This window comes from Scleropages formosus, chromosome 19, assembly GCF_900964775.1.
Source record: "Scleropages formosus chromosome 19, fSclFor1.1, whole genome shotgun sequence".
NCBI lineage: Eukaryota > Metazoa > Chordata > Actinopteri > Osteoglossiformes > Osteoglossidae > Scleropages > Scleropages formosus.
The window spans coordinates 6,038,281-6,056,598 of NC_041824.1; the positions used below are offsets into that span (position 1 = coordinate 6,038,281).

General features: G+C 42.0%; 1 protein-coding gene across 2 annotated transcripts in view; it reads right to left on the minus strand.

Annotated features, from left to right (window-relative positions):
• Window positions 1–3,787: 3,787 nt before the first annotated feature.
• The window catches only part of LOC108927540 (rho guanine nucleotide exchange factor 4-like), a 36,872-nt gene continuing 22,341 nt past the window's right edge, over window positions 3,788–18,318 (minus strand). The window contains exons 1-10 of one of the 2 annotated variants that reach the window (XM_018740921.2): window positions 17,630–17,793; window positions 14,960–15,139; window positions 12,950–13,144; window positions 11,845–12,024; window positions 10,481–10,713; window positions 9,843–9,972; window positions 9,599–9,730; window positions 8,042–8,288; window positions 7,681–7,758; window positions 3,789–7,036 (exon numbers count right to left, since the gene is read on the minus strand). In XM_018740921.2, coding sequence (XP_018596437.1) covers window positions 6,879–7,036; window positions 7,681–7,758; window positions 8,042–8,288; window positions 9,599–9,730; window positions 9,843–9,972; window positions 10,481–10,713; window positions 11,845–12,024; window positions 12,950–13,144; window positions 14,960–15,139; window positions 17,630–17,650 — 1,554 coding nt within the window. In that variant the 5' untranslated portion in view covers window positions 17,651–17,793 and the 3' untranslated portion in view covers window positions 3,789–6,878. Of the gene's footprint in view, window positions 7,037–7,680; window positions 7,759–8,041; window positions 8,289–9,598; window positions 9,731–9,842; window positions 9,973–10,480; window positions 10,714–11,844; window positions 12,025–12,949; window positions 13,145–14,959; window positions 15,140–17,629; window positions 17,794–18,318 lie in introns of those variants that run through there. The other variant, XM_018740922.2, reaches the window with a different exon arrangement.

An 18,318-nucleotide genomic window follows, 5' to 3' on the forward strand; every position in this document is an offset into this window, starting at 1 on the left:
GTTTTCAGTTCAGACTCCACTTTTTTTTTGTGTTTGTGTTTCATTTGGCACCAACTACCTTGTGACTCCAGGTATTAAATCTGTCTCTAGAAGTAATATTATACATTAGAAACACATTGACTCCCATCGTTGTCACTAAGGGAAAAATATCTGATCTGCCAAATTCAGCTCTGTAGTTTATATAGTAAATAATTTTCATTGTAGTAAAATCCAGTTGCTTTAAACACTACACATTTACTGTAAAGTTTACTGTTAAAATTATGGAGCAGTTTCTAAGTCTTTTTAATCCCTTGGCAATATAATAACTGGAGATAAATGTCCTTGTGCTTGGACTGTCCATCTGGTCTCACCTTTGTCTTGTAGATGCCATGTACAACGTATGTACATTTTCCATGGAGATACCATGGCGATACCATATAGATTCTTTTGCCACATAGATACCATATACCGTTTGTGAGCTGAATATAGTTTATTTTTAATAGTCCTCTTTACACCATCCAAGACAGGAGGGAAATGAACCTTTTTCACCTGTTTCGCATACTGTTGTTCCGCTTCATTAAAGTGACAGTTTGCTATATTTAATTCTTCGACACCCCGACGCAGCACTAAAAATGTGAGAGAAATCCCTATTGGACTTTGATGTCTTTCCCCTCTTTTCTGTCTGTTTATGTTTTTAATTTGAAATTGTAATAACACCAGGTGAGGTGGTGGGGGGGGCGGGGGGAGTGTTTCGTCGGCATCGCTTCGTTGCTTTGATAAATTTTGTAAATGTGGTGTGGGATATTCCTGGCTTTTGTCAATACTTTTAGGACAGTTAAGAAAATAACTTGAATCAGCTTGCTTTGTGAAATATCCCACAGTCAATAACATGCTTTATTATTATCATTACTGTTCTTATTATTATGTATTTTAAATTAGTATTATTGCAACACATTAGCATCATTGTTGGTAGAAAGGCTTCAGTAACTCACAAACAGCACAGTCCACTGTGTCTTCTGTGTCGGCCACTGCTCGAATACACAGAGGTTCTTCTCCTCCGGATGTGGCTTGTACTTTATTCTTAGTAAGACGAGATATTTAGTTCGCATCTTAATTAGCAGTCCAGAGATATTAAGGAATACATAATATTGTCTGTTTAGAGTAGCCTTTGTGTAGTGTGGCAGTGTAGTACAGCATAGTACTGCTTTTGGACCTGAAGGTCCTGGGTTCAGGTTCCACCTCCTGCTTTAATACGCTTGTAAAACGGCACATGTTGAACCTTCTGTCCAGTAGAAATTGCTCTGCTGTACACGGTAAATGGGTAAGTGTAAGTAGTTTAACAGTGTAACTTATTATGGAGAAAAGTCTTATGTAAATGTTTGTCACATTCCTCGTGGACACACATCTGTGCTACAGCTCACGTCATGAGTCATTGCTTTTGGTTCCATAAATTGTGCAATTATTATTATTCTTTATTACAATCATTAGAGGTCTTCTGTATGGTTGGAACAAAGGCTTTCAGCCTGGGAATGGGGGCCCTGCACTGGGCCATGGGTGTCGCACTCAGTTCCCATCTGACTGTGAGCTTTATGACACCTACTTTTATTTATTAGGCTGCTTTTCTCCAGTGCGACTTATAACGCTGATACATATATAGTTGGGTGATTTTTACTGGGTCAGTTCGGGGTAAGTACCGTGATTCAGGGTACTAAAGCCAAGAGCCAAGATTTAAACCTGGGTTCTTTAAACACAAAGTGGTAGCTCTAGCCACTGCGCCACCTTCTGGCCCCCCATGATTTTCATTCCAGTGAATTTCTCAACCGGCACCACTTTAATCTGAAGCACTACTTATTTCGTTTTTAATAAACTTGGAAATATAGGAAGTCTATGCTGAGCACACAGTGAAATACACTGCTAAACACACTTGGCCATTTTGAATAATTATCAAAAGGATGAAGCCACTGTATCGAAAATTAGCAGCTGTATCTGGAGTTGCACACTCCATCAACCCGTGAGGGTTCCTTAACGTTCCTCAAAACAGCGTGGAGATCAGTAGAAGCAATTTCCAGCATTTTAAATATAGTTTATGCAGCAGGTCAGCACATGCACTGTACCTTTTTTGCTCTACTTTTTATTATAGGCAATTTACCCAACAGAGGGAGACAAAGGGCTACAAAAGTTTAGAAAATTCAAAGTCCAGATGAAACAAGAATTAACCTCAGCTATCTAGTCCCTTGGCCTGCAGCCTGAGATATGCATGCAGTCAGTGAAAGACACATTTAATGTTTATTATTTCAAGATTTGAGTGCATATGTAAACAACCATACACATGTAAACACTGTACAAACACTAAATTTGTGAATTAAATAAACTACACTTAGAATTCACTAGTGCCAAGCTTACGCCAAGATGTAAATCACTGCGGCAATCGCTCACATTCAGTGCTTATTATTACTGTATTGCATTTTTTTGGACTCATGGTTAGTATGTAGAGAGGTTTCATATTGTTTGAGACTTAAAGGTCCTGCACATTACTCACGTACCTTGAAATACATCATAGGTTAGATTTGTATTTCCTTCCAAAACCACCTCCAATTTGAGAAAAAAATTAAGTGTTCGGAATTCTTCCACATAAAATTCCTCAAATGCTGTGGAGGGGTGCCTGTACCCTCATTAATATTCATAGTTGTCTCTCAGGGTGACAGCTGATTGCAAATTTATGGGTTCATAACTCCTTGTACATTAAAAAACTTCTATTTTTAACAACTTGCACCGATCCGTGGTATTTAAACCAGAGGCGTTTTATTCATGGCACAAACAACAGCAGACACAAGGCATGGAAATAGCGTGTGCTGTAACAGGATTCAAAAATATTTATTTTTGTCTCCTCTATCAAATCCCAGAGCACTGATAGACACTAGGTGATGAAGTTTTTACCAACTTATGGATGAAGCGAGAGACAGGCACATCTGTGCAGGACCTTTAAGAGGAAAAGGAAACTTTTTAAGGGTTTCTCACATCAGCCTTCATTGCATGAACCCCTGGACAAAGTGTCTACGTCTCATTCTGTGTGCGGCGGGTGGTAATTCAATTTACTGCTCCGCTGGGCCTCCTCAGACACACAGCAAAAGGCAAATAGCTTCCTGCGGGCAGCTAAGCGTGCTGTCATTCAGGTTTGTGAAATATATTTTATATTGTTGCCATAGCCTGGAAGCAGAGATCCAGAATAACACACACAGGGAACCAGAGCCTAACCCGGCAACTCAGGGCGTAAGGCCAGAGGGGGAGGGGAAACACCCAGGACGGGACGCCAGTCCATCGCAAGGCACCCCAAGCGGGACTCGAACCCCAGACCCACCGGAGAGCAGGACCCGGTCCAACCCGCTGCGCCACCGCACCCCCCTTCTAGAATAAAACCCAGAATTAAATGAAAAAATATTTTTTCTGTCATTTTTTTTTTTAGCAATAGCCATTGGACTATATTTTATATTGTCCAGAGATTTACACATTCACTTCCATCTGTAATTTTTCTAAGGAGGGAAAACGAATCGGAGACGTCACCATCAAAATTAATATCTCAACGTTAAATATATCCTTTTTCTGAAAATACACTTAAAAGAGCAAATCTTTGCATTAAGCACTATAGTCTCCTGGATGTAGAGAGAAAGGGAAGGAATGCAGAGGAGGATACGTGGGAGCTGTGCTGCTCGACAATGTTAGCTGTAAATATATAAATGTAAACCTCAGACAGGTTTACATTTATATATTTAGCTGCCGCTTCTCTCCAAAGCAACTTAAAATGTTAAGATCTAATCTTTTGTACGGATGCAGCTGGAGGTGGGATTCAAACATGTGACCTCCAGGTCCAATGGAAGCAGTTCTAACTGCAATACCACCAGTTGTCCTGCAGCTGTCCTGCAGCTGTCCTGCTTCCCATTGTCTGAACAGGACCCCGAACCCAGGCCCACGACTCAAATGAGCATCTTTGGAAAATGAATATTAGTGTGATAAGGGGGCGACCTCACTGCCACATTATGAGGATTTATTAAAAGAGTAATTAAAGTAGAGTACTTGTGGATCTTAAAATGTCCATAAATGCTTCATATAATAATAGTAGAATCTGTGCACATCTAGAACTTGTGCGCCAATCAAAGGAGCGAGGAGCCTGTTGTTAAGCAGCACTCATATGAACACAATATTAAAGATGGTGCTGCAATATTAGTAGACTCAGAGGAGCTCACTCACAAAATGAAGCTGTACCATAGTAGCCGCCGAGTATATCTTTGACTTTGTAATAAAGTCTCATTTTTCAGTGAAATTGTTATTAATTTTGTCCAATTAAAAAATGTAATTAAACACAACGTACCAAAGGGATTGGTCATTAACTCTGTGTACCAGCCAGGACAGCACTGTGTCTGAGATGTGCGTCGCTTTGGAGAAAAGTGCCTGCTAAATGAATAAATGTAAGTGTAAAAGTAAAGCAAAATGTAAATCTACTGAGGGTCGCCACCAAATCGGTTTGGGAACCCCTGGTTTAGTCATTGTGGTTCGTTTTTTCCTCTCTTTTGGTAAAAAATGCTGCAGATGGGATGCCGTCAAGTCTTTGAGCATCTCAAAGCGACACGGTGTGCCGTACGAAATACGTTTCCATAGAGCAAGAAAGGGAAGCAGCTGGGAATGGAGGGGCATAGACCTGTGAGCTGGAGAAACACCCCCTTCCCTGTACGCCGGCTCCGGTTCTGCTCCGCTTGACCAGAAATAGAGGCTGAAACTGCCCATATCGCTCGTTCATACAAGTCAATCATATGATCATAATGACCACAACAGTTTTTACCAGCCAAAAGGTGTCAATGCAAACCGAACGCCCTGAACACCCTTAGCACTGGCTGCAGCAATGAGCGTTCTTATAAACCACGCTTTCATTTATTTGGTTTCCTTTTTCCTCTAGACAGACAGGCCTGGAAGGAAGGTTCACCACGTGTCGTTTACTCTCATGACTTTCAGAAAAAACAAAGAGAGGAAGCTTTGACCTTAGTATTCAGTTCAGTTCCCCGTCCTCCTTCCCATCATCTGGCCATTTATTTCATATTTATAAGAAATTTAATAATAAATGAGCTTGGATGAAAATCTGAATTGGAATTAACTTAAAGCCGCCAGTTCTAAAAGCCGCTGTGGTTCACAAGAGAGACGCTTTTCTGGGATGCTCTCGGGTGCAGATATTTCAAGCGATGAACAAATGTGGCTCCTTTATGCCCTGAATCCGCACCTCCCAATACAGGAAGGAACATGCTGCTTTTTTCATTCTTCTAAAAGAATCCAGACAGAAATTAAAGATTAGGCTGCTGGTAAATCCATATTAAATGCAACAAATGTTATGATCTCAGTCTCTCCATTGACTGAAAACCTGTTTCCCGCTGCAGGCAGAAATAAACATTTAACTCTGAATGAGGAAGCGAGGAATTCTTTACTGTCCTAAATCTGATGTTTGAGAACAGATCACTGATGCAGTGGTCTCAATTATATCTCCCTTTGAGTTCATATTTACATTCAGTTTCATACGGCATTTCACAAACATAAACACATTTATATTTATATTACAATATAGGTGCAGTTATGCATTTATAAGCAATATTTATACCTTGACAATGCTGTGAGATCATATTCCAGGGCACCAAATTTATCTAAATGTCTGCAAATATATACATATATATTCGCCTACACTCCCTTGCTGTGTAGTATATATGAATGTTTGGTTATTTCTTGGGAAAAAATTTAAGAATATCATTTGCTGGCACTTGACAAATATCATTGTGGCTGCTAGCATAAGACCTGCTGAAATGGCCCATCCTAATGTTAGAGTCCTCAACTAAATCTGACATGGCTGTCTTTGTCCCATCAAAGCATGTATACATCATCACTTCAATTCATAGCGTCAAAGTACTATACAAAAGAAAAAAATAATTTTTCATCTCTGCAGTTCCATCAGCTCTGCGATTTTGCAATGCAGGGAATATTCAGTAACTTTAATGTATACGGTAACAGCTCAGTGAGTATTTTCAGTGTGTCCGAAAAACGCCAATGCTTCGTTTCAACACAAGTCATGCAAATTTATGTTTCTTGGCGATGCTTTACATGGCACTTTAACATGAGAGTTAACTAAAACAGGATGCGTAGGTAAGGCTAAAAGAAGTTACTTTAAAAACAATGTCAAAAGACGGCAAACACACGGTGAGACAGAGTTCCGGACCACAGGTATCGTTCAATCCATTGACTGCGTGTGTGACAAAATCTTTGGGCTCTACAGACTTCGCTTGCTAACAACCAACCGCAAATAATTCCCTTGACAATACTGAAAAGTGGTGGGGGTGTGTTCAGTCTGGTGACATGTGTCTGTAAAAAAGAAACCCCGCAGTAGGCGGAACCCATCGATCACATCGGATGCCAAAGAATTATTAATTGTCTAAATTGTCAAATTAAATAGAAAAAGTTAATTTCTCCGGCACTGCGAAAAGTTGGCATTGTTTGAAGAACAACACAAAAATACTGAAAAATAAATAAATCGCTTTTTCCATGAAATCCTCTCGATGAAAGAGATGCTGCAGCAGTCATATCACCGCTTGGAGTAGGAGTAGGAGTGGCGTTAAGAAACGACTGGAGCTGAAGCAGAAGAGAAATTGTACGTCTAGTCCTACGGCTGAAAATAGCAGTAATGACTTCCGAAAATATTACCGTACTCCAGGGGCCAACCTCCGACTGTTACCAACTTGTAAAGTGCTTTTTCGATGGAAAAAAGTCATTGAAATAATGGGTACGATATCAGTCACTGACAACGGAGGTGACGGAAGGAAGGTAAAAAAAAAGCAGGTTTAGGCACGAGCACAGAGTTGCCCTCCTCCGCATCACTTCTTGAAAGGCGTCAGTCTGCCGATGTTGTGCCAGAAGTTGGAGGCCTTGCGTTTGGGCTCGGCCAGCAGGAACACCTGTTGCTGCGGCAAGGCGGCGGGCAGCGACGGGTGCTTCTGCCGGAGCAAGAAGTCATAGTAGGACCGGGTCACGGCTGCAGTGAACGGGAGAAGAGAGGGGGATCAGTGAGCCGGAACGGTCGCTGATATATGTACGGTGCTGCTTGAAAGTATGCAAACCCCATACGTCCCTTATTTTTACCATGAAAAATGTAACTATTTACTCAGAGCAAGTGTTTCTTATCTCACATAACAGGTGTGTAAAGAGCAGTTCCATATGTTGCTTTAGAGGAAATCATGTGTGTAGTAGAAATACGCAGTAGTGCAGGTGTAAAAATAAGTGAACCCCAAGCTGCATTAGTTAAACCAAGAAGGTAAGTAGGATCGAGCATGTAAATCAGTCATTTATTCATTCTATATGTTTAAGATTCAGGTATGGTGAGTTTATTTTAACATTTTATACGTAATACTTTCTTGTATGCTCCATGCTGTAACCTTCATCAAGGTCTGGTACAGTACAAAGTACCCACCTGTATGAACGGGTGAATAATTGTACGTGTCTAATTGCTTAACACCGTACGCTGCTGTGGAGACAAGTGCCAGGTATATGAATTAATGTAAATGTAAATCTCCTACTACATACATTTTACAGCCTCCTCCTCCTGCCAGAACAAAAAGGAACACAAAGGCCAGTGAACACCGTGAGACGTGCAGCTTGAGGGAACACAGGTTCAAGTACCTTTGGGTTTTCCTGTTGAATGGCTTTTGCATGCGTTCAGCATGGCCTGCTTCCTCTGGGCATCTGTAATGGTAAAACCTGTGGAGTACAGATAAATAAAATCCTCTTAGCACCGTTAGCTAACAGGGATTAAGTTATGGTGCGAACAAGCACGTACTCAACGGAGTAAAGTCCTTCATTTCCAAGTCTGAGGCTTAACAAGCTTGACACACCTGCTGCCTAAGGCTGCTCAGGGTGTCCCGTATGAAATTCGACTTCGGTGAGATCACGTTCGGCGCTGTTTCCCATGCTAACAGCCTCATTAGCAACAAGGCCAGCGCCAAGGTACAAAGTGCGGAGAAGCCTACAAGGAGGCACCCACCGGTCTCGCGGTCATTCTGTACTTGCGCCCGTTCATCGGCAAAGGCCCGCAGCCACCGCTGCTTCTGCTCAGGCTTCTTAGTGCACAGCAGGACCTCCTCTCCTCCTGGCACCATTGGGCGCAGCTTCAGTGCGTTCCTCACGCTCACGTTGAAGTCTCGGTCCTTGCCGTCCTCAAGGTCCGCCACTTCCATGTGATCCATGTCCATACGGCCTTTGTAGTAAAGTATGTCACGGCGCAACAGGTCCTGAGGAGGGGAGAGGGGCAAAGTCAAGAAGTGAACTCCCACCTGAAAGGGTGTCAAATGTGCAGACAATCTGTGGTTAAAAAAACCATCTCCCCAGAGAATGCAGTAATCAAAATGGTCAATTGCTGTTAAACTATTATAAATACAATAATAAAATACAGTTATGTACATTCATACTGTATATCTGTATATGTACGTACAGTATGTATTTACATTTGTAAGTCCAAAGACGTGCTGTACAGGTTCCCCCATAGTGTGTGAGTGAGAGAGAGAGAGTGTGTGTGTGTTCCACTGATGTATGATGAGTGACCCATTGTAAGTAGTGTATGTAGCAGTGTAAGTCACCATGGTGAACAAGGTGTGTGGGCTGATAACACTACATAGAGTTTATCGGAAATCGCATTGGACAAAAGTGTCTATTAAATAAATAAATGTAAACGTAATATATGTACGATGAAGAGAAAGTAAACAACACTAGACAAAAATGTTGTTCCTCTTTATCATAAAATATTTTCAACATAATAAACAATCAAGGTTACTAGTTAGCTAGTTACAGGAATTTAGAAGAAGCAAGAAGATTACTAGCTCGGTGAATGATTCATATTAATTAGATTTTTAACTGTAAATATTCACGACGCACAGCATAGAAATCACCCTGAGAGAATCCAGAAACTCATATGGTGTTCATTCCCACAATGTTCAGCACCAGGGAGATGGATAAGACTACTAGATGCCAATTCAAAAAAGAGGGTCCTACTCAAAACCTTTGCAAAAATTGACCTCGTGTGCAAACAGCAATTTTTATATCTGTGAAAATATTGGTTGCAAATCACATTTAAAGGAATAAATTCAATGGGTTTCCAGAAATGAAAATCGACAATTTGAACATTTGCAAACGGAAGAACGGGCGAATGACCAGGACTCTATTTTTGAGATGAAGAAAAGAACACTGGGGCCTTGCGGTCAGTCATGCACAAAGACATTTGATATGAGACAGTCAGTGACATGACACAGACAGGATGATTCATGGGTCAACAACAGTAGGCCAACAGACAACCCTTTTCCACAGGCCTAAAGAACATCTGACATTTGAAACTCAAAAACACTGGCCAGTACTAATGCACTAAGGTTGGTAAACAGAGGAATATGGAATCCATTCCCTTTAAACACAGGCAATGCGTGGTGCCAGATCCACAGTGCACATGTACAGATGGACAAATAACCCACTGAATGTATGACTGAAATTGAAAAAAAGGAAAGCCTGATGTGGATAAACAAAAGATCTCATTGTGCTTGTAGACTGTGCTCACTTTCTTGCAGTAGATCATCTGGTGGTCAAAGAGAAAGAACATGCGCTGCTGGCTCTTTGCCTGGGGCTGGGAGATCTTAGTCATTTCCCCTGAGAAGATCAGATCTGAGCTCCTGCTGAGGACATCCTCACCCTAAGGACAAGATGGACACAAACACATGCTTCTTGAGCAGGTCCATGGAGGCCCTGATGCTACAGGAAAGGAGGTCTTTCCAATGAAGTTGTACATCATGTTGCTTCATTACCTCCCAGTCCTCTATGGAGCTCTGCCAGTGAGCGATTTTATCGATGTTCTCCAGGCGACGCTTCCGCTCATTGATCAGCCTGGCAACATTTTTCATGGCGTTTAAGGCAGCTTCCACATCCTTATAATCCCTGTGTATGAAAGAAAAGTAGTCAATGAGATGCTAAACCAAGGCCGTCTACCGCTGTTCACGCACGCTAAGGTAAGGGTCAGTGCCCTTGAGTCAAATTCAACTCATGGGGATCACTCACATGTTTTCTTGGTTAGGATGGGTATGGGAATGATTTACTGTTGCCTTCTTCTGCACATCTCTTTGGATTACCAACACAGGGAGAACATACAAACTCTGTGCCCCCTCAGGGGGATTCAACCCTATGCCTGAACAAGCTGCAAGGCACCAGCATTACCTGCTGGACCCCCATGACTGTCAGTTACTAGGAAACTCTTAAAGAATTTACAGCAGGTACGAATTGTTGAGGATAACGAAGAATGGCTTAAAAAATTAGATCTCGGATATTAGTCCGAACGGTGTGATAACAGTGTGATTGTTAGTAGAGTATCAATATCAATGAGATAGTAGAGTATCGACATCACAGCCAGGACTCATTGGTCCAGTGCTTGAGTGCAACATTTCCTCACCTGTGCTGGGGATTTGTGTACTTTAGAAGCTCAGCCAGCTGAAGCGGATACTTGCAGATCTTTTGGACCGGTGTGAGTAAGAAGCCATCCAGTGAGATGTCAATCATCTTCTGGAGTAAGCGGCAGGCCTCGAAGAAGAACACGTATTTGTTGACTTTCATAAGCTTTGCAAGCTGGAGGCAGGCGTTGGGGTGGTTATTACAGTATTCCGAGTAGATCTGGAAATCCGTTTGCTGGTGGGCAAAGGAAAAGAAAGAATATGCACCATCAGATCATCAGACCGTGCGATGACCAAAAAACATCCCTGTTACAAATGCAAAACTCAATTTTTCTGTCTGTTTTCTGCATGAGGAAGTATCACTCGCTCTATTATGGAACGTGGGACAAGCATGAGTAATGTTTTGCTGAGGTCATGCGAAAGCTTTTGTACCGACTTTTACTTCTAAATTTTAATACTAATTTTCTGTATGAGTCAAGAGGCAGAAAACATGCAGCACTTTCTTTTCTATCCACTTTTTGCTTTTCTTTAATAGCTGAATACAGCAGAACTGAGTCATAACAACACAGAGGCAGAAACAGCATACTCGCAAAAATGTGAATAGATATATACATCCACTTTTTGCTTTTGTTCACTTTTTTTAAAAAAATTTCTTTGTAGATCTGGAGCACGCAATAGCTCATCAGTTATTTTTATGGCTTTTAACTCACTTTTCTTAATCTTTTTTGTTTTGACATTTGCTCCTTCAATGAGGCCAGTGGAAATTCTGAAACAATTTATTTTATAGTACAGTGCATACTAATCACTACATTTCCGAAAAGTGACAAACTGATAAATGGTGTGCAGCGTCAGGCTTGCTGGGTGTTGACAGAGGTAGCAAGAAATATGCTTCCCTCAGCAGGAAAAAAATCAGAGCTGGAACTTACTGTTAACTATTTATATAGTTTTAATAGCAATCTAATTGGTGGACATCAGAAACCTGATTTATCTATGTATTCAACGAATAATTTTTAGGAAAATTAGTCTTTATAAAGGGCTTTGTATTTTCAAATATTTATGTATTTGTAGACAAGCTTAAAAATCGATTTTCCTGCATATGTTTTCAACAGTCTCTAGTGTACTGCAAACACTACAGAAACTCCATGCAATTTGAAATTATGTCTCAACTTTCTTTTTGCCATTTAAGGAAACACGCACTGTTCATATTGGTGAGATTCTGCATTTTTTCTCCAAAATCCTGATAATTGAAACTGCAGGAAAAAAAACCACCAACTTTGTGGTTCAGTTTCTAAAGGTTCAAATGTCTAGTGAAAAGGCCTCTGTTAGGAGCCGGCGCAAACAAAAGCAGGCATCAAAATGGACTTACATGATCTAAGAAGCAGGAGCCGATCTCACTCAGGTGGGGCTGCTCTTTGTAGAACTTCTTTTCCAGGCCCTTGAGGAACTTCTTCTGAAACCGGTATATTTCCTCAATGTTGCCAAAGATGGTGTGGAGCTGCTCCTCGGCGAACATGTCTGTCCTCTTGCGGCACTGCTTGATGTAACCCTACCGACACATGGGGGCTGTGATTCCACATGGTTCTTATGTGTCACGTCTCAAATATCTCCATAACTGGAGGCAGTACAACAGTGACCTAGTGGAGAGGGTGACCACCCTCCTTTTCTTGTTCTCATGACCGATGAACGATTTTAAAGACTGAATAAGCAATGGTTTAGCATTGGAATGAAAGTGCTGTAGGTTTAGTCTAAAACAACGGATTATAGTCAAACCCTGTGTCATTATGTGTGCTAGTACCATTAAAAGCTTCTGTGTGGTATGACAAGTGTCCATCCTGGCTGAGTACTCTTACGGACAGAGTCAGATTTTGGTGCTCAGAGACCTTGGGCACTTTCACCTCGAAATGTGCAAAAAAGAATTATGGCGGTTGATATGACCTTAAACTAGGCTAATGTTGAACCACACAAACGATGGAGAAACCAAAGAAAGAAACCTTCTTGGGGAATTCCAAGAAATTGTGTAATTATGTTTTTGAATTGCAATCTGAATTTTTGAAGTGGCCTTCATGGGAAATAAAAAAAAAAACTGTTTCATTGTTAGTGTCCTTCTTGGCCAATAAAAATTATCCTCATCTGCAATAAGTCAAGAAATTAAGGCCTTAAAAAACATTCCATACTATGACTGATTGGTGTTATTAAAATGTTTTTTTGCTTGATCACCCTTTGTTCCCATCATTATAGGCTTTATATTTCGAGGAAGTGCTCACTCTCTCACTCACTGTCTATAACCTCCTAAGATAGGGTCAGAAAGGTCCAGCATCAATCACGGACGCATAGGGCACAGGCTAAGCAGGGGTCTCCTTGGATGGGATGCTAGTCCACCTCAGTCAAGGGACAAAAGCCTTTTTTCTAATGTTGTAAGTCGTGTTGGGAAACCATTAGTAAATGAATAAATGTGTGTGTGGGGGACAGACCTCACAGATGTCCTTCAAGTGCTTGATGTAGTCCCTTTCCGTGCTCATGATCTCATTGATGACATTGGCCCTCATCTGCTCCTTGCAGGGCAGGCCGGGTCCCAGCAGCTTCCCCATGGCCGCACCGTCCTCCTCATCCTCCAACTCCAGCTTGGCCAGATATTCCTCCATGGGCTCATCCTGGTTCACCCTCAGCTATAGCAGAGGTGAGGAACCTCTCAGCAGGCTGCTCTGTAATCTTACAGTATTTCCTGGACTCATCAACTCTCCATGGAAATTTTACTAAAACCACATAAGAGCCATGAATGAGAGTACTATCAATAGTTCTATTTAGTCACTTGCTCAAGATCAGCTTCAACTTATGGCACTTTTTCTAAACAGTTAAAACACCAGTCATTAACATTCAGTATGAAACTTCTTCCAAATATGTATATTTTTTAAAAACTTCACACAATTACCATCTCAAGGATCAAGAAAATATACTGGAAAATACACTGAAAAATTAGTGAAGCCAGCAAATGTCTAAAAAATAAAATTAATATACAGTTCTTGTTTACGTATGTGTGTTTAATTGGAAAATGACACATTGTTCAAAGGTCTCATAAAGTGACGTTAATGAATTTATTAATTCAACTTGTAGCTTCAACAAAATCACTCCAGTCTTTTTAAATCCATTCACATATTTACATTCATAAGCATTCCCTGGTAAATGTGGTGTGTCCACAAAAAACAAAAAAAGGCCCACAAAGTAGAATTTCACAAATTATGCTCCCATGAAATGCGGAACAGAAAACTCAAACAGAAACTGCTGATCGTCATTTTTTAAACAAATGTTCTTTGTTGTTTGTTCTTTCTCAGTCAAGCAGTGCTAATAAATATGACCTCTGGGTTCTCATCCAAGAATGTTATAAGGCATTATAAAAGAGCTTTAAGTCATGCAACACTTTGCTCTCTGTGGTGGACTTAGGACCTCAACAAAATAATGCATAATCAGATCTCATGGATCAAGAGCTGTGAAAATTGTGTGACTAAGTAAAATGCATCATGAGGTCCGTCATTAACTGCAGTCATGTCATTCACTATCATGTGTTGATTTGTTAAAAAGACACTTGGTCTGTTTAGAAACTTTCTGGATTGTCTGTTTTCAGATAGAAAATTTCATACATTTCGTCTTTAGCTGAGCCTGAAGAAATGAGACAAGTCTGTCCCCCCCACCCGTAATGAAAATAATTCATTCCTGAAAAAGTCTTCACAAGATGAATTTTATAAATCAGACACTTAATTACTTTTACTTTGAAAGAATTGTTATGCATTCCTGACACCCAAAGGTGACACCCGTTAACGCTAAAATATTAACAAGTCCAATGAAAGGGACACAGTTACTTCAGTAGTTAACATGAGTTATAACACAACATAACAGTGCAGTTTCCCTTCATTTATTACTCTATAATACTATATGACTGTCTTCTTGCACTCATTCAGCTCTTTTGTACCTATTGTGTACTGTACGCTTAACACTCACAAAGAAAAATACATACATAGGATGTTTTGTGTTTATGTATTAATTCAACAGTAAAGAGAAACGAAATCAATGAGAACAACGTGACTGAAGTGACACTGAGTGGACAAGTGGAGATGGTTTGGACAGTCCAAACGGGGACATGATCACTGACATTATAACAAGTGAAACTAGTAAACAAGGGCTGATGGAGGATGAGAATTTAACACAGTACGAGACAAACTATAACTGAGAAGAGGAGCTCATGGTGACTCTGGTCTCGTGCCATTCAGCTTTTGGAAGGTACGCAAAATCCAAATTCAGTTCTCGTAAACACAAAGAAATGCCCAGAATGCCAAATTAAGGGTATTAAATAAAATTCCTCATATTGTTGAATTCTTGTAACCTGATTGGTCGTATTGACTGTGACTACACACAAACATTAACAAGCACCAGACAGAAAGACGCGTGGATGTACATTAAGAGAGTAGGGAAAGAGGTCTGTTGCTCACCCGGACGAAGCTGGCTGGGAACCAGCCCTCACTGTCCAGGATGCGACCCCACCACCACTCCTTGTTGGTGGCATCCACTACTTCGATGACGTCACCAGCTTTGAAGCCCAACTCCTGGTCATCCATGGTGACATGGTCCCACAGCGCTTCGGCGTAGACCACACCGCCATCGCTGATCAGCTGTCACAGGACAACAGTTTAAAAAGACTTGGGTGTGATATCTAGAGGAAATTTACCTCTGACACCGAGGCCACATCGACACTCTGGATGCAGAACTCACAACAAACATGGTCAGATAATTGTAAGTAGCTTAATATACAGACCTAAATGAACAAATATTAGTTAGTTTGTCAAAAGTCCAAGTTTTTGTCATTTTTTCAAATAAATATAAAATATAAAATATATTCTTAAATATTAATTACTTTGCATAAAAGAACTGCTACTGTACCTTAAAAACACTGATAGCAAGTCAAAGACACTACGTCCTTAAGCACTGAAATATTGTAATGTGCCAAATACGAAGCTAGAGAATGATTCTCAGACTGTGGTAAATAAAATATACAATTATTTTCTTGCAAGTGGGGGTGCGGTGGCGCAGTGGGTTGGACCGCAGTCCTGCTCTCCAGTGGGTCTGGGGTTCAAGTCCCGCTTGGGGTGCCTTGCGGCGGACTGGCGTCCCGTCCTGGGTGTGTCCCCTTCCCCCTCCGGCCTTCCGCCCTGTGTTGCCGGGTAGGCTCCGGTTCCCCGTGACCCCGTAAGGGACAAGCGGTTCTGAAAATGTGTGTGTGTGTGTGTATTTTCTTGCAACTATCAATACGTCATTTTTACCAGAGTAATTCTGAAGGTGCAGGGATTTGAATCCAGGTCCTTTACATTGCAAGGTGGCAGCCTGAACCAACGTGCCAATTAGTGTCCCCATGATGTATAAATGACCCTGCGATTCGCAAAACTGAAGGAATAGGTCACCATGGGTAATTATACTGGAACAAGTTAAGGTAAGTACCCTGCTCATGGGTGCTACAGTTGGGATTTAAACTTGTGACCTTTTGGTCCAAAGGCAACAGCTCTAACCACAGTGCTACCATTAGTAAAATAAACCATACGCATTTGTTGAATGGCTTTGCCCAGTTAGCTTTGCTAACCCCCCCGTGGACTGAGGAGCTGGAAGTAACAGAGAGAAGCGGTGCACTTTGGATCGCCTCCCTCTCCTGCTCAGATGGACAGACAGAGTATAAACCCAGAAATATGAGCAACATGGCACACCAGACATGAGGACGGGACCTCTGAGCCGCATCCTTTTCCAGCACCCAGTCATTACAGAGGCAGGCAATAAAGGCTGTTGCTAAGCGACACACCTACGGGTGCTTGTTTCCCTTCCGCCTCCCCCCCCGAGAGCTCATAGAGTTATGTAACCAAACATAAAAAGCCCCCCATAACACACAGATGGAATTCAAAACAATAAAGAAGAGAGTGAAACATCCCTCAGCTGACGCACAAATACAGCTAATAACAAAAATACCGAATGAGATGGTCATCAAGCTCTACCGGGTACCAGGAATCGAACAATTCCATTTCCAGTTTCGATTTAGTGTGCTTTGTTGGCACGACAAATTCACATACACTTGTACTGATAAAGCAGGCTGGACAAGATTATATTGCAACTGAAAACAATAATAATAAAAATAAATAAAAATGCATTTAAAATAAATAGATAATCAATAAATGAAACCGGGGGTCGAGCACTTTCTGAATTTGCGCTCTTATCGGGGTCATGTGCACATATCCACCCCACACACAGAAAACAAGAACCTCCTCTGTCTGCAGATGGAAGATGTTATTTATGGTTTATTATCGTTCAGTTAATTGAGACACGGTTGACAGCCATCGCTTGCAAAGCCGCCCTGATGTGTCCACATCCCAGCTGCCACTCAAAGCACCCTGGCACACATGACGTCCCGAGTGACTCCGAGCCCCCAGCCCCTTCCCACCCTGAACCCTAACCAGCCCGTGGACTTTACACACACAGACATCTACGTCACCTACGTGTACTGTGGGCTGAGAAGCATCAAGTGAGAACAAAACTAGGGACAAACACTCACACATTCCTGTTTTTTATTTAATGTTATTATTTAAAATGATTCAGTTTTACAGTGCAACATTTTGCCCTTATTTTGTCCATAATGAGGTATCTATAATTTCTGAGTGTACAATTTCTGTCTCTAAGCTGTTGTAACTCTGTGCTGCTGTTGATCAGTAAAATACATTTACATATATAAAAACCATATATAAAACCCTAATCTTAAGTATAATGCTAACCCTATATATGATATATACACAACCCTAACCCTAACCTTACATGTATTTTTTTGACGTCCATATCTTATAAACCTTGTGAAGCACTACTTATAGTGTACATTCTCTATAAATCTCCGGGCAAATACCCTGTCACCCCAGGCTCACACATGAAACACAGAAAGAAGAACAAATACACTTTCACTCGAATCCCTATAATAATAAAAAGTGCAGTAGCCTTAACGTGATCCCTATAGGACACAGGAGAGACTAATGCCTGCTGTTTCCACGGTGATGAACCACTAAACAAATCCAGTCGTGAGGCTGAGAGAGGCCAACCCTGACTGTCTGCCCATGTGAGCGCTGTCGTTCCATTACCTGAAGTCCCGTCCTGGTCATCTGCGACGGCTGCGTGTGGCCCGTCCCCCGCTGCCCACACACACACACACGTACGTGGCTCACCCTACTGGAAAGCCAGCAGGAACATGAGCACCACGTTGATGATGACCAGCAGCATCATGATGGCAAACACTACCACCTTCTGGGTCTCGGGGTGCAGGTTGCAGCGCAGCAGCGTGTCAAGCAGGCCCAGGCGGTGGCGTGCTCGGTAGGCGCTGCGGGCCATGCTGCCTGGCGACCCGCCCCACCCACTCCTCACCCCTATTATCTCTGCTGTGCCCCCTCCCCGAACCCCACCTCCAGCCGCCGCCTCTCCTCGTGTGTCAGCAGCTGCACGCGACGCTCCTCGGCATCCCCCTGTCGGCTAGCCCTCCCTCGTTCCCGTGTCTCTCCGCTGGCCGTGTCCCTGCTCTCCCCGATGCCCGTGCTCCTCTGCTCGTGATGCTGCCTGTAGTTCCCAAACCCAGACAGTCCTACATAGCTTTTCCCCTCTCCCCTCCTCTTTCAAGTGAAATGCAAAGAGAAAAAAATGGATGCCTGGTCTGCTTCAGGCAGCAGGGGCACAACCATCCATCCCACTCCCGGACTTGCTCTGTCTATTTTTCCTTTTTCCTTTTCCTCCCCCCCTTGTGAGGGCAGCCAATCAGAAGACAGGGCTCTGTGCTGTA